At 51.3% G+C, this 17,107-nt stretch overlaps 1 protein-coding gene across 2 annotated transcripts in view; it reads right to left on the bottom strand.

Moving 5' to 3' along the window:
- The window catches only part of LOC129844781 (serine hydroxymethyltransferase, cytosolic-like), a 105,155-nt gene that overhangs the window by 11,779 nt on the left and 76,269 nt on the right, over positions 1-17,107 (bottom strand). For both annotated transcript variants that reach the window (XM_055912890.1, XM_055912889.1), the window contains 2 exons: positions 16,587-16,703; positions 16,384-16,494 (listed from right to left, as the gene is read on the bottom strand). In XM_055912890.1, the coding sequence (XP_055768865.1) occupies positions 16,384-16,494; positions 16,587-16,703 (228 nt within the window). The remainder of the gene's footprint in view (positions 1-16,383; positions 16,495-16,586; positions 16,704-17,107) is intronic.

Here is a 17,107-nt window from a genome sequence, read left to right as displayed (position 1 = left end):
GGGGTTAGAGGTCACCTTGGTCTGCTAGCTGGACATCTAGGGTCAGCACTATGTCTATAGACACAGAGGTCAGGGGTTAGAGGTCACCTTGGTCTGCTAGCTGGACATCTAGGGTCAGCACTATGACTATAGACACAGATGTCAGGGGTTAGAGGTCAGGGGTTAGAGGTCACCTTGGTCTGCTAGCTGGACATCTAGGGTCAGCACTATGTCTATAGACACAGAGGTCAGGGGTTAGAGGTCACCTTGGTCTAATAGCTGGACATCTAGGGTCAGCACTATGACTATAGACACAGAGGTCAGGGGTTAGAGGTCAGGGGTTAGAGGTCACCTTGGTCTAATAGCTGGACATCTAGGGTCAGCACTATGTCTATAGACACAGAGGTCAGGGGTTAGAGGTCACCTTGGTCTAATAGCTGGACATCTAGGGTCAGCACTATGACTATAGACACAGAGGTCAGGGGTTAGAGGTCACCTTGGTCTGCTAGCTGGGCATCTAGGGTCAGCACTATGACTATAGACACAGAGGTCAGGGGTTAGAGGTCACCTTGGTCTGCTAGCTGGACATCTAGGGTCAGCACTATGACTATAGACACAGAGGTCAGGGGTTAGAGGTCAGGGGTTAGAGGTCACCTTGGTCTGCTAGCTGGACATCTAGGGTCAGCACTATGTCTATAGACACAGAGGTCAGGGGTTAGAGGTCACCTTGGTCTGCTAGCTGGACATCTAGGGTCAGCACTATGTCTATAGACACAGAGGTCAGGGGTTAGAGGTCACCTTGGTCTGCTAGCTGGACATCTAGGGTCAGCACTATGACTATAGACACAGATGTCAGGGGTTAGAGGTCAGGGGTTAGAGGTCACCTTGGTCTGCTAGCTGGACATCTAGGGTCAGCACTATGTCTATAGACACAGAGGTCAGGGGTTAGAGGTCACCTTGGTCTGCTAGCTGGACATCTAGGGTCAGCACTATGACTATAGACACAGAGGTCAGGGGTTAGAGGTCAGGGGTTAGAGGTCACCTTGGTCTGCTAGCTGGACATCTAGGGTCAGCACTATGTCTATAGACACAGAGGTCAGGGGTTAGAGGTCAGGGGTTAGAGGTCACCTTGGTCTGCTAGCTGGGCATCTAGGGTCAGCACTATGACTATAGACACAGATGTCAGGGGTTAGAGGTCAGGGGTTAGAGGTCACCTTGGTCTGCTAGCTGGACATCTAGGGTCAGCACTATGTCTATAGACACAGAGGTCAGGGGTTAGAGGTCACCTTGGTCTGCTAGCTGGACATCTAGGGTCAGCACTATGACTATAGACACAGATGTCAGGGGTTAGAGGTCAGGGGTTAGAGGTCACCTTGGTCTGCTAGCTGGACATCTAGGGTCAGCACTATGACTATAGACACAGAGGTCAGGGGTTAGAGGTCAGGGGTTAGAGGTCACCTTGGTCTGCTAGCTGGACATCTAGGGTCAGCACTATGTCTATAGACACAGAGGTCAGGGGTTAGAGGTCACCTTGGTCTGCTAGCTGGACATCTAGGGTCAGCACTATGTCTATAGACACAGAGGTCAGGGGTTAGAGGTCACCTTGGTCTGCTAGCTGGGCATCTAGGGTCAGCACTATGTCTATAGACACAGAGGTCAGGGGTTAGAGGTCAGGGGTTAGAGGTGGCTTTGGTCTGCTAGCTGGACATCTAGGGTCAGCACTATGACTATAGAAACAGGGGTCAGGGGTTAGAGGTCAGGGGTTAGAGGTCACCTTGGTCTGCTAGCTGGACATCTAGGGTCAGCACTATGACTATAGACACAGAGGTCAGGGGTTAGAGGTCAGGGGTTAGAGGTTACCTTGGTCTGCTAGCTGGACATCTAGGGTCAGCACTATGTCTATAGACACAGAGGTCAGGGGTTAGAGGTCACCTTGGTCTGCTAGCTGGACATCTAGGGTCAGCACTATGTCTATAGACACAGAGGTCAGGGGTTAGAGGTCACCTTGGTCTGCTAGCTGGACATCTAGGGTCAGCACTATGACTATAGACACAGATGTCAGGGGTTAGAGGTCAGGGGTTAGAGGTCCCCTTGTCTGCTAGCTGGACATCTAGGGTCAGCACTATGACTATAGACACAGATGTCAGGGGTTAGAGATCAGGGGTTAGAGGTCACCTTGGTCTGCTAGCTGGACATCTAGGGTCAGCACTATGTCTATAGACACAGAGGTCAGGGGTTAGAGGTCACCTTGGTCTGCTAGCTGGACATCTAGGGTCAGCACTATGACTATAGACACAGAGGTCAGGGGTTAGAGGTCAGGGGTTAGAGGTCACCTTGGTCTGCTAGCTGGACATCTAGGGTCAGCACTATGTCTATAGACACAGAGGTCAGGGGTTAGAGGTCACCTTGGTCTGCTAGCTGGACATCTAGGGTCAGCACTATGACTATAGACACAGAGGTCAGGGGTTAGAGGTCACCTTGGTCTGCTAGCTGGACATCTAGGGTCAGCACTATGACTATAGACACAGAGGTCAGGGGTTAGAGGTCAGGGGTTAGAGGTCACCTTGGTCTGCTAGCTGGGCATCTAGGGTCAGCACTATGTCTATAGACACAGAGGTCAGGGGTTAGAGGTCAGGGGTTAGAGGTGGCTTTGGTCTGCTAGCTGGACATCTAGGGTCAGCACTATGACTATAGACACAGGGGTCAGGGGTTAGAGGTCAGGGGTTAGAGGTCACCTTGGTCTGCTAGCTGGACATCTAGGGTCAGCACTATGACTATAGACACAGAGGTCAGGGGTTAGAGGTCAGGGGTTAGAGGTCACCTTGGTCTGCTAGCTGGACATCTAGGGTCAGCACTATGTCTATAGACACAGAGGTCAGGGGTTAGAGGTCACCTTGGTCTGCTAGCTGGACATCTAGGGTCAGCACTATGTCTATAGACACAGAGGTCAGGGGTTAGAGGTCAGGGGTTAGAGGTCACCTTGGTCTGCTAGCTGGACATCTAGGGTCAGCACTATGACTATAGACACAGATGTCAGGGGTTAGAGGTCAGGGGTTAGAGGTCCCCTTGTCTGCTAGCTGGACATCTAGGGTCAGCACTATGACTATAGACACAGATGTCAGGGGTTAGAGGTCAGGGGTTAGAGGTCACCTTGGTCTGCTAGCTGGACATCTAGGGTCAGCACTATGTCTATAGACACAGAGGTCAGGGGTTAGAGGTCACCTTGGTCTGCTAGCTGGACATCTAGGGTCAGCACTATGACTATAGACACAGATGTCAGGGGTTAGAGGTCAGGGGTTAGAGATCACCTTGGTCTGCTAGCTGGACATCTAGGGTCAGCACTATGTCTATAGACACAGAGGTCAGGGGTTAGAGGTCACCTTGGTCTAATAGCTGGACATCTAGGGTCAGCACTATGACTATAGACACAGAGGTCAGGGGTTAGAGGTCAGGGGTTAGAGGTCACCTTGGTCTAATAGCTGGACATCTAGGGTCAGCACTATGTCTATAGACACAGAGGTCAGGGGTTAGAGGTCACCTTGGTCTAATAGCTGGACATCTAGGGTCAGCACTATGTCTATAGACACAGAGGTCAGGGGTTAGAGGTCAGGGGTTAGAGGTCAGGGGTTAGAGGTCACCTTGGTCTAATAGCTGGACATCTAGGGTCAGCACTATGACTATAGACACAGAGGTCAGGGGTTAGAGGTCACCTTGGTCTGCTAGCTGGACATCTAGGGTCAGCACTATGTCTATAGACACAGAGGTCAGGGGTTAGAGGTCACCTTGGTCTAATAGCTGGACATCTAGGGTCAGCACTATGACTATAGACACAGAGGTCAGGGGTTAGAGGTCACCTTGGTCTGCTAGCTGGGCATCTAGGGTCAGCACTATGACTATAGACACAGAGGTCAGGGGTTAGAGGTCAGGGGTTAGAGGTCACCTTGGTCTAATAGCTGGACATCTAGGGTCAGCACTATGTCTATAGACACAGAGGTCAGGGGTTAGAGGTCAGGGGTTAGAGGTCAGGGGTTAGAGGTCACCTTGGTCTAATAGCTGGACATCTAGGGTCAGCACTATGTCTATAGACACAGAGGTCAGGGGTTAGAGGTCAGGGGTGAGAGGTCACCTTGGTCTGCTAGCTGGACATCTAGGGTCAGCACTATGTCTATAGACACAGAGGTCAGGGGTTAGAGGTCACCTTGGTCTGCTAGCTGGACATCTAGGGTCAGCACTATGACTATAGACACAGATGTCAGGGGTTAGATGTCAGGGGTTAGAGGTCACCTTGGTCTGCTAGCTGGACATCTAGGGTCAGCACTATGACTATAGACACAGAGGTCAGGGGTTAGAGGTCACCTCGGTCTGCTAGCTGGACATCTAGGGTCAGCACTATGACTATAGACACAGAGGTCAGGGGTTAGAGGTCAGGGGTTAGAGGTCACCTTGGTCTGCTAGCTGGGCATCTAGGGTCAGCACTATGTCTATAGACACAGAGGTCAGGGGTTAGAGTTCAGGGGTTAGAGGTGGCTTTGGTCTGCTAGCTGGACATCTAGGGTCAGCACTATGACTATAGACACAGAGGTCAGGGGTTAGAGGTCAGGGGTTAGAGGTCACCTTGGTCTGCTAGCTGGGCATCTAGGGTCAGCACTATGTCTATAGACACAGAGGTCAGGGGTTAGAGGTCAGGGGTGAGAGGTCACCTTGGTCTGCTAGCTGGACATCTAGGGTCAGCACTATGTCTATAGACACAGAGGTCAGGGGTTAGAGGTCACCTTGGTCTGCTAGCTGGACATCTAGGGTCAGCACTATGACTATAGACACAGATGTCAGGGGTTAGATGTCAGGGGTTAGAGGTCACCTTGGTCTGCTAGCTGGACATCTAGGGTCAGCACTATGACTATAGACACAGAGGTCAGGGGTTAGAGGTCACCTCGGTCTGCTAGCTGGACATCTAGGGTCAGCACTATGACTATAGACACAGAGGTCAGGGGTTAGAGGTCAGGGGTTAGAGGTCACCTTGGTCTGCTAGCTGGGCATCTAGGGTCAGCACTATGTCTATAGACACAGAGGTCAGGGGTTAGAGTTCAGGGGTTAGAGGTGGCTTTGGTCTGCTAGCTGGACATCTAGGGTCAGCACTATGACTATAGACACAGAGGTCAGGGGTTAGAGGTCACCTTGGTCTGCTAGCTGGACATCTAGGGTCAGCACTATGACTATAGACACAGAGGTCAGGGGTTAGAGGTCACCTTGGTCTGCTAGCTGGACATCTAGGGTCAGCACTATGACTTTAGACACAGAGGTCAGGGGTTAGAGGTCAGGGGTTAGAGTTCAGGGGTTAGAGGTGGCTTTGGTCTGCTAGCTGGACATCTAGGGTCAGCACTATGACTATAGACACAGGGGTCAGGGGTTAGAGGTCAGGGGTTAGAGGTCACCTTGGTCTGCTAGCTGGACATCTAGGGTCAGCACTATGACTATAGACACAGAGGTCAGGGGTTAGAGGTCAGGGGTTAGAGGTCACCTTGGTCTGCTAGCTGGACATCTAGGGTCAGCACTATGTCTATAGACACAGAGGTCAGGGGTTAGAGGTCACCTTGGTCTGCTAGCTGGACATCTAGGGTCAGCACTATGTCTATAGACACAGAGGTCAGGGGTTAGAGGTCAGGGGTTAGAGGTCACCTTGGTCTGCTAGCTGGACATCTAGGGTCAGCACTAGGACTATAGACACAGATGTCAGGGGTTAGAGGTCAGGGGTTAGAGGTCCCCTTGGTCTGCTAGCTGGACATCTAGGGTCAGCACTATGACTATAGACACAGATGTCAGGGGTTAGAGGTCAGGGGTTAGAGGTCACCTTGGTCTGCTAGCTGGACATCTAGGGTCAGCACTATGTCTATAGACACAGAGGTCAGGGGTTAGAGGTCACCTTGGTCTGCTAGCTGGACATCTAGGGTCAGCACTATGACTATAGACACAGAGGTCAGGGGTTAGAGGTCAGGGGTTAGAGGTCACCTTGGTCTGCTAGCTGGACATCTAGGGTCAGCACTATGTCTATAGACACAGAGGTCAGGGGTTAGAGGTCAGGGGTTAGAGGTCACCTTGGTCTGCTAGCTGGACATCTAGGGTCAGCACTATGACTAGACACAGATGTCAGGGGTTAGAGGTCAGGGGTTAGAGGTCACCTTGGTCTGCTAGCTGGACATCTAGGGTCAGCACTATGTCTATAGACACAGAGGTCAGGGGTTAGAGGTCACCTTGGTCTGCTAGCTGGACATCTAGGGTCAGCACTATGACTATAGACACAGATGTCAGGGGTTAGAGGTCAGGGGTTAGAGGTCACCTTGGTCTGCTAGCTGGACATCTAGGGTCAGCACTATGTCTATACACACAGAGGTCAGGGGTTAGAGGTCACCTTGGTCTAATAGCTGGACATCTAGGGTCAGCACTATGACTATAGACACAGAGGTCAGGGGTTAGAGGTCAGGGGTTAGAGGTCACCTTGGTCTAATAGCTGGACATCTAGGGTCAGCACTATGTCTATAGACACAGAGGTCAGGGGTTAGAGGTCACCTTGGTCTAATAGCTGGACATCTAGGGTCAGCACTATGACTATAGACACAGAGGTCAGGGGTTAGAGGTCACCTTGGTCTGCTAGCTGGGCATCTAGGGTCAGCACTATGACTATAGACACAGAGGTCAGGGGTTAGATGTCAGGGGTTAGAGGTCACCTTGGTCTGCTAGCTGGACATCTAGGGTCAGCACTATGACTTTAGACACAGAGGTCAGGGGTTAGAGGTCAGGGGTTAGATGTCAGGGGTTAGAGGTGGCTTTGGTCTGCTAGCTGGACATCTAGGGTCAGCACTATGACTATAGACACAGAGGTCAGGGGTTAGAGGTCAGGGGTTAGAGGTCACCTTGGTCTGCTAGCTGGACATCTAGGGTCAGCACTATGACTATAGACACAGAGGTCAGGGGTTAGAGGTCACCTTGGTCTGCTAGCTGGACATCTAGGGTCAGCACTATGACTATAGACACAGATGTCAGGGGTTAGATGTCAGGGGTTAGAGGTCACCTTGGTCTGCTAGCTGGACATCTAGGGTCAGCACTATGACTTTAGACACAGAGGTCAGGGGTTAGAGGTCACCTTGGTCTGCTAGCTGGGCATCTAGGGTCAGCACTATGTCTATAGACACAGAGGTCAGGGGTTAGAGTTCAGGGGTTAGAGGTGGCTTTGGTCTGCTAGCTGGACATCTAGGGTCAGCACTATGACTATAGACACAGAGGTCAGGGGTTAGAGGTCAGGGGTTAGAGGTCACCTTGGTCTGCTAGCTGGGCATCTAGGGTCAGCACTATGTCTATAGACACAGAGGTCAGGGGTTAGAGGTCAGGGGTGAGAGGTCACCTTGGTCTGCTAGCTGGACATCTAGGGTCAGCACTATGTCTATAGACACAGAGGTCAGGGGTTAGAGGTCACCTTGGTCTGCTAGCTGGACATCTAGGGTCAGCACTATGACTATAGACACAGATGTCAGGGGTTAGATGTCAGGGGTTAGAGGTCACCTTGGTCTGCTAGCTGGACATCTAGGGTCAGCACTATGACTATAGACACAGAGGTCAGGGGTTAGAGGTCACCTCGGTCTGCTAGCTGGACATCTAGGGTCAGCACTATGACTATAGACACAGAGGTCAGGGGTTAGAGGTCAGGGGTTAGAGGTCACCTTGGTCTGCTAGCTGGGCATCTAGGGTCAGCACTATGTCTATAGACACAGAGGTCAGGGGTTAGAGTTCAGGGGTTAGAGGTGGCTTTGGTCTGCTAGCTGGACATCTAGGGTCAGCACTATGACTATAGACACAGAGGTCAGGGGTTAGAGGTCACCTTGGTCTGCTAGCTGGACATCTAGGGTCAGCACTATGACTATAGACACAGAGGTCAGGGGTTAGAGGTCACCTTGGTCTGCTAGCTGGACATCTAGGGTCAGCACTATGACTATAGACACAGAGGTCAGGGGTTAGATGTCAGGGGTTAGAGGTCACCTTGGTCTGCTAGCTGGACATCTAGGGTCAGCACTATGACTTTAGACACAGAGGTCAGGGGTTAGAGGTCAGGGGTTAGAGTTCAGGGGTTAGAGGTGGCTTTGGTCTGCTAGCTGGACATCTAGGGTCAGCACTATGACTATAGACACAGGGGTCAGGGGTTAGAGGTCAGGGGTTAGAGGTCACCTTGGTCTGCTAGCTGGACATCTAGGGTCAGCACTATGACTATAGACACAGAGGTCAGGGGTTAGAGGTCAGGGGTTAGAGGTCACCTTGGTCTGCTAGCTGGACATCTAGGGTCAGCACTATGTCTATAGACACAGAGGTCAGGGGTTAGAGGTCACCTTGGTCTGCTAGCTGGACATCTAGGGTCAGCACTATGTCTATAGACACAGAGGTCAGGGGTTAGAGGTCAGGGGTTAGAGGTCACCTTGGTCTGCTAGCTGGACATCTAGGGTCAGCACTAGGACTATAGACACAGATGTCAGGGGTTAGAGGTCAGGGGTTAGAGGTCCCCTTGGTCTGCTAGCTGGACATCTAGGGTCAGCACTATGACTATAGACACAGATGTCAGGGGTTAGAGGTCAGGGGTTAGAGGTCACCTTGGTCTGCTAGCTGGACATCTAGGGTCAGCACTATGTCTATAGACACAGAGGTCAGGGGTTAGAGGTCACCTTGGTCTGCTAGCTGGACATCTAGGGTCAGCACTATGACTATAGACACAGAGGTCAGGGGTTAGAGGTCAGGGGTTAGAGGTCACCTTGGTCTGCTAGCTGGACATCTAGGGTCAGCACTATGTCTATAGACACAGAGGTCAGGGGTTAGAGGTCAGGGGTTAGAGGTCACCTTGGTCTGCTAGCTGGACATCTAGGGTCAGCACTATGACTAGACACAGATGTCAGGGGTTAGAGGTCAGGGGTTAGAGGTCACCTTGGTCTGCTAGCTGGACATCTAGGGTCAGCACTATGTCTATAGACACAGAGGTCAGGGGTTAGAGGTCACCTTGGTCTGCTAGCTGGACATCTAGGGTCAGCACTATGACTATAGACACAGATGTCAGGGGTTAGAGGTCAGGGGTTAGAGGTCACCTTGGTCTGCTAGCTGGACATCTAGGGTCAGCACTATGTCTATACACACAGAGGTCAGGGGTTAGAGGTCACCTTGGTCTAATAGCTGGACATCTAGGGTCAGCACTATGACTATAGACACAGAGGTCAGGGGTTAGAGGTCAGGGGTTAGAGGTCACCTTGGTCTAATAGCTGGACATCTAGGGTCAGCACTATGTCTATAGACACAGAGGTCAGGGGTTAGAGGTCACCTTGGTCTAATAGCTGGACATCTAGGGTCAGCACTATGACTATAGACACAGAGGTCAGGGGTTAGAGGTCACCTTGGTCTGCTAGCTGGGCATCTAGGGTCAGCACTATGACTATAGACACAGAGGTCAGGGGTTAGATGTCAGGGGTTAGAGGTCACCTTGGTCTGCTAGCTGGACATCTAGGGTCAGCACTATGACTTTAGACACAGAGGTCAGGGGTTAGAGGTCAGGGGTTAGATGTCAGGGGTTAGAGGTGGCTTTGGTCTGCTAGCTGGACATCTAGGGTCAGCACTATGACTATAGACACAGAGGTCAGGGGTTAGAGGTCAGGGGTTAGAGGTCACCTTGGTCTGCTAGCTGGACATCTAGGGTCAGCACTATGACTATAGACACAGAGGTCAGGGGTTAGAGGTCACCTTGGTCTGCTAGCTGGACATCTAGGGTCAGCACTATGACTATAGACACAGATGTCAGGGGTTAGATGTCAGGGGTTAGAGGTCACCTTGGTCTGCTAGCTGGACATCTAGGGTCAGCACTATGACTTTAGACACAGAGGTCAGGGGTTAGAGGTCACCTTGGTCTGCTAGCTGGGCATCTAGGGTCAGCACTATGTCTATAGACACAGAGGTCAGGGGTTAGAGGTCAGGGGTTAGAGGTGGCTTTGGTCTGCTAGCTGGACATCTAGGGCCAGCACTATGACTATAGACACAGGGGTCAGGGGTTAGAGGTCAGGGGTTAGAGGTCACCTTGGTCTGCTAGCTGGACATCTAGGGTCAGCACTATGACTATAGACACAGAGGTCAGGGGTTAGAGGTCAGGGGTTAGAGGTCACCTTGGTCTGCTAGCTGGACATCTAGGGTCAGCACTATGTCTATAGACACAGAGGTCAGGGGTTAGAGGTCACCTTGGTCTGCTAGCTGGACATCTAGGGTCAGCACTATGTCTATAGACACAGAGGTCAGGGGTTAGAGGTCACCTTGGTCTGCTAGCTGGACATCTAGGGTCAGCACTATGACTATAGACACAGATGTCAGGGGTTAGAGGTCAGGGGTTAGAGGTCACCTTGGTCTGCTAGCTGGACATCTAGGGTCAGCACTATGTCTATAGACACAGAGGTCAGGGGTTAGAGGTCACCTTGGTCTGCTAGCTGGACATCTAGGGTCAGCACTATGACTATAGACACAGAGGTCAGGGGTTAGAGGTCAGGGGTTAGAGGTCACCTTGGTCTGCTAGCTGGACATCTAGGGTCAGCACTATGTCTATAGACACAGAGGTCAGGGGTTAGAGGTCAGGGGTTAGAGGTCACCTTGGTCTGCTAGCTGGGCATCTAGGGTCAGCACTATGACTATAGACACAGATGTCAGGGGTTAGAGGTCAGGGGTTAGAGGTCACCTTGGTCTGCTAGCTGGACATCTAGGGTCAGCACTATGTCTATAGACACAGAGATCAGGGGTTAGAGGTCACCTTGGTCTGCTAGCTGGACATCTAGGGTCAGCACTATGACTATAGACACAGATGTCAGGGGTTAGAGGTCAGGGGTTAGAGGTCACCTTGGTCTGCTAGCTGGACATCTAGGGTCAGCACTATGACTATAGACACAGAGGTCAGGGGTTAGAGGTCAGGGGTTAGAGGTCACCTTGGTCTGCTAGCTGGACATCTAGGGTCAGCACTATGTCTATAGACACAGAGGTCAGGGGTTAGAGGTCACCTTGGTCTAATAGCTGGACATCTAGGGTCAGCACTATGACTATAGACACAGAGGTCAGGGGTTAGAGGTCACCTTGGTCTGCTAGCTGGGCATCTAGGGTCAGCACTATGACTATAGACACAGAGGTCAGGGGTTAGAGGTCAGGGGTTAGAGGTCAGGGGTTAGAGGTCACCTTGGTCTAATAGCTGGACATCTAGGGTCAGCACTATGTCTATAGACACAGAGGTCAGGGGTTAGAGGTCAGGGGTTAGAGGTCAGGGGTTAGAGGTCACCTTGGTCTAATAGCTGGACATCTAGGGTCAGCACTATGTCTATAGACACAGAGGTCAGGGGTTAGAGGTCAGGGGTTAGAGGTCAGGGGTTAGAGGTCACCTTGGTCTAATAGCTGGACATCTAGGGTCAGCACTATGTCTATAGACACAGAGGTCAGGGGTTAGAGGTCAGGGGTGAGAGGTCACCTTGGTCTGCTAGCTGGACATCTAGGGTCAGCACTATGACTATAGACACAGAGGTCAGGGGTTAGAGGTCACCTTGGTCTGCTAGCTGGGCATCTAGGGTCAGCACTATGACTATAGACACAGAGGTCAGGGGTTAGAGGTCACCTTGGTCTGCTAGCTGGACATCTAGGGTCAGCACTATGACTATAGACACAGATGTCAGGGGTTAGATGTCAGGGGTTAGAGGTCACCTTGGTCTGCTAGCTGGACATCTAGGGTCAGCACTATGACTATAGACACAGAGGTCAGGGGTTAGAGGTCACCTCGGTCTGCTAGCTGGACATCTAGGGTCAGCACTATGACTATAGACACAGAGGTCAGGGGTTAGAGGTCAGGGGTTAGAGGTCACCTTGGTCTGCTAGCTGGGCATCTAGGGTCAGCACTATGTCTATAGACACAGAGGTCAGGGGTTAGAGTTCAGGGGTTAGAGGTGGCTTTGGTCTGCTAGCTGGACATCTAGGGTCAGCACTATGACTATAGACACAGAGGTCAGGGGTTAGAGGTCACCTTGGTCTGCTAGCTGGACATCTAGGGTCAGCACTATGACTATAGACACAGAGGTCAGGGGTTAGAGGTCACCTTGGTCTGCTAGCTGGACATCTAGGGTCAGCACTATGACTATAGACACAGAGGTCAGGGGTTAGATGTCAGGGGTTAGAGGTCACCTTGGTCTGCTAGCTGGACATCTAGGGTCAGCACTATGACTTTAGACACAGAGGTCAGGGGTTAGAGGTCAGGGGTTAGAGTTCAGGGGTTAGAGGTGGCTTTGGTCTGCTAGCTGGACATCTAGGGTCAGCACTATGACTATAGACACAGGGGTCAGGGGTTAGAGGTCAGGGGTTAGAGGTCACCTTGGTCTGCTAGCTGGACATCTAGGGTCAGCACTATGACTATAGACACAGAGGTCAGGGGTTAGAGGTCAGGGGTTAGAGGTCACCTTGGTCTGCTAGCTGGACATCTAGGGTCAGCACTATGTCTATAGACACAGAGGTCAGGGGTTAGAGGTCACCTTGGTCTGCTAGCTGGACATCTAGGGTCAGCACTATGTCTATAGACACAGAGGTCAGGGGTTAGAGGTCAGGGGTTAGAGGTCACCTTGGTCTGCTAGCTGGACATCTAGGGTCAGCACTAGGACTATAGACACAGATGTCAGGGGTTAGAGGTCAGGGGTTAGAGGTCCCCTTGGTCTGCTAGCTGGACATCTAGGGTCAGCACTATGACTATAGACACAGATGTCAGGGGTTAGAGGTCAGGGGTTAGAGGTCACCTTGGTCTGCTAGCTGGACATCTAGGGTCAGCACTATGTCTATAGACACAGAGGTCAGGGGTTAGAGGTCACCTTGGTCTGCTAGCTGGACATCTAGGGTCAGCACTATGACTATAGACACAGAGGTCAGGGGTTAGAGGTCAGGGGTTAGAGGTCACCTTGGTCTGCTAGCTGGACATCTAGGGTCAGCACTATGTCTATAGACACAGAGGTCAGGGGTTAGAGGTCAGGGGTTAGAGGTCACCTTGGTCTGCTAGCTGGACATCTAGGGTCAGCACTATGACTAGACACAGATGTCAGGGGTTAGAGGTCAGGGGTTAGAGGTCACCTTGGTCTGCTAGCTGGACATCTAGGGTCAGCACTATGTCTATAGACACAGAGGTCAGGGGTTAGAGGTCACCTTGGTCTGCTAGCTGGACATCTAGGGTCAGCACTATGACTATAGACACAGATGTCAGGGGTTAGAGGTCAGGGGTTAGAGGTCACCTTGGTCTGCTAGCTGGACATCTAGGGTCAGCACTATGTCTATACACACAGAGGTCAGGGGTTAGAGGTCACCTTGGTCTAATAGCTGGACATCTAGGGTCAGCACTATGACTATAGACACAGAGGTCAGGGGTTAGAGGTCAGGGGTTAGAGGTCACCTTGGTCTAATAGCTGGACATCTAGGGTCAGCACTATGTCTATAGACACAGAGGTCAGGGGTTAGAGGTCACCTTGGTCTAATAGCTGGACATCTAGGGTCAGCACTATGACTATAGACACAGAGGTCAGGGGTTAGAGGTCACCTTGGTCTGCTAGCTGGGCATCTAGGGTCAGCACTATGACTATAGACACAGAGGTCAGGGGTTAGATGTCAGGGGTTAGAGGTCACCTTGGTCTGCTAGCTGGACATCTAGGGTCAGCACTATGACTTTAGACACAGAGGTCAGGGGTTAGAGGTCAGGGGTTAGATGTCAGGGGTTAGAGGTGGCTTTGGTCTGCTAGCTGGACATCTAGGGTCAGCACTATGACTATAGACACAGAGGTCAGGGGTTAGAGGTCAGGGGTTAGAGGTCACCTTGGTCTGCTAGCTGGACATCTAGGGTCAGCACTATGACTATAGACACAGAGGTCAGGGGTTAGAGGTCACCTTGGTCTGCTAGCTGGACATCTAGGGTCAGCACTATGACTATAGACACAGATGTCAGGGGTTAGATGTCAGGGGTTAGAGGTCACCTTGGTCTGCTAGCTGGACATCTAGGGTCAGCACTATGACTTTAGACACAGAGGTCAGGGGTTAGAGGTCACCTTGGTCTGCTAGCTGGGCATCTAGGGTCAGCACTATGTCTATAGACACAGAGGTCAGGGGTTAGAGGTCAGGGGTTAGAGGTGGCTTTGGTCTGCTAGCTGGACATCTAGGGCCAGCACTATGACTATAGACACAGGGGTCAGGGGTTAGAGGTCAGGGGTTAGAGGTCACCTTGGTCTGCTAGCTGGACATCTAGGGTCAGCACTATGACTATAGACACAGAGGTCAGGGGTTAGAGGTCAGGGGTTAGAGGTCACCTTGGTCTGCTAGCTGGACATCTAGGGTCAGCACTATGTCTATAGACACAGAGGTCAGGGGTTAGAGGTCACCTTGGTCTGCTAGCTGGACATCTAGGGTCAGCACTATGTCTATAGACACAGAGGTCAGGGGTTAGAGGTCACCTTGGTCTGCTAGCTGGACATCTAGGGTCAGCACTATGACTATAGACACAGATGTCAGGGGTTAGAGGTCAGGGGTTAGAGGTCACCTTGGTCTGCTAGCTGGACATCTAGGGTCAGCACTATGTCTATAGACACAGAGGTCAGGGGTTAGAGGTCACCTTGGTCTGCTAGCTGGACATCTAGGGTCAGCACTATGACTATAGACACAGAGGTCAGGGGTTAGAGGTCAGGGGTTAGAGGTCACCTTGGTCTGCTAGCTGGACATCTAGGGTCAGCACTATGTCTATAGACACAGAGGTCAGGGGTTAGAGGTCAGGGGTTAGAGGTCACCTTGGTCTGCTAGCTGGGCATCTAGGGTCAGCACTATGACTATAGACACAGATGTCAGGGGTTAGAGGTCAGGGGTTAGAGGTCACCTTGGTCTGCTAGCTGGACATCTAGGGTCAGCACTATGTCTATAGACACAGAGATCAGGGGTTAGAGGTCACCTTGGTCTGCTAGCTGGACATCTAGGGTCAGCACTATGACTATAGACACAGATGTCAGGGGTTAGAGGTCAGGGGTTAGAGGTCACCTTGGTCTGCTAGCTGGACATCTAGGGTCAGCACTATGACTATAGACACAGAGGTCAGGGGTTAGAGGTCAGGGGTTAGAGGTCACCTTGGTCTGCTAGCTGGACATCTAGGGTCAGCACTATGTCTATAGACACAGAGGTCAGGGGTTAGAGGTCACCTTGGTCTAATAGCTGGACATCTAGGGTCAGCACTATGACTATAGACACAGAGGTCAGGGGTTAGAGGTCACCTTGGTCTGCTAGCTGGGCATCTAGGGTCAGCACTATGACTATAGACACAGAGGTCAGGGGTTAGAGGTCAGGGGTTAGAGGTCAGGGGTTAGAGGTCACCTTGGTCTAATAGCTGGACATCTAGGGTCAGCACTATGTCTATAGACACAGAGGTCAGGGGTTAGAGGTCAGGGGTTAGAGGTCAGGGGTTAGAGGTCACCTTGGTCTAATAGCTGGACATCTAGGGTCAGCACTATGTCTATAGACACAGAGGTCAGGGGTTAGAGGTCAGGGGTTAGAGGTCACCTTGGTCTAATAGCTGGACATCTAGGGTCAGCACTATGTCTATAGACACAGAGGTCAGGGGTTAGAGGTCAGGGGTGAGAGGTCACCTTGGTCTGCTAGCTGGACATCTAGGGTCAGCACTATGACTATAGACACAGAGGTCAGGGGTTAGAGGTCACCTTGGTCTGCTAGCTGGGCATCTAGGGTCAGCACTATGACTATAGACACAGAGGTCAGGGGTTAGAGGTCAGGGGTTAGAGGTCACCTTGGTCTAATAGCTGGACATCTAGGGTCAGCACTATGTCTATAGACACAGAGGTCAGGGGTTAGAGGTCACCTTGGTCTAATAGCTGGACATCTAGGGTCAGCACTATGACTATAGACACAGAGGTCAGGGGTTAGAGGTCACCTTGGTCTGCTAGCTGGGCATCTAGGGTCAGCACTATGACTATAGACACAGAGGTCAGGGGTTAGAGGTCAGGGGTTAGAGGTCAGGGGTTAGAGGTCACCTTGGTCTAATAGCTGGACATCTAGGGTCAGCACTATGACTATAGACACAGAGGTCAGGGGTTAGAGGTCACCTTGGTCTGCTAGCTGGACATCTAGGGTCAGCACTATGTCTATAGACACAGAGGTCAGGGGTTAGAGGTCACCTTGGTCTAATAGCTGGACATCTAGGGTCAGCACTATGACTATAGACACAGAGGTCAGGGGTTAGAGGTCACCTTGGTCTGCTAGCTGGGCATCTAGGGTCAGCACTATGACTATAGACACAGAGGTCAGGGGTTAGAGGTCAGGGGTTAGAGGTCAGGGGTTAGAGGTCACCTCTGTGGATGAACTCTGCGACCTTCTTGAAGTCGTCCTCAACCATTCCTCTGGAGGTCAGAGCAGGAGAGCCGAACCTCAGACCGCTGGGACGCAGAGCACTCTTATCACCTACACACACACACACACATTACGTATATACACACATATAGACCACTGGGACACAGAGCACTCTCATCACCTACAGAGTGTCTGTTACTTACCTGGACAGGTGTTCTTGTTGCAGGCGATGGCAGCAGCTTCTAGAACCTTCTCAGCTCGTCCTCCGTCCGTCCCGTTGGGCCTCAGGTCCAGTAAGATCAGATGGTTATCAGAACCCCCTGGAGAACATAAACACAACCATACAGCAACATAAACACAACCATACAGCAACATAAACACAACCATACAGCAACATACACACAACCATACAGCAACATTAACACAACCATACAGCAACATACACACAACCATACAGCAACATTAACACAACCATACAGCAACATTAACACAACTATACAGCAACATAAACACAACATTAACACAACCATACAGCAACATTAACACAACCATACAGCAACATAAACACAACCATACAGCAACATAAACACAACATTAACACAACCATACAGCAACATTAACACAACCATACAGCAACATTAACACAACCATACAGCAACATTAACACAACCATACAGCAACATTAACACAACCATAAACACAACCATACAGCAACATTAACACA

Source organism: Salvelinus fontinalis, unplaced genomic scaffold (assembly GCF_029448725.1).
Source record: "Salvelinus fontinalis isolate EN_2023a unplaced genomic scaffold, ASM2944872v1 scaffold_0230, whole genome shotgun sequence".
NCBI lineage: Eukaryota > Metazoa > Chordata > Actinopteri > Salmoniformes > Salmonidae > Salvelinus > Salvelinus fontinalis.
The sequence above is the reverse complement of the archived record's forward strand: the minus strand, read 5'-3'. Positions and strand labels throughout refer to the sequence as shown.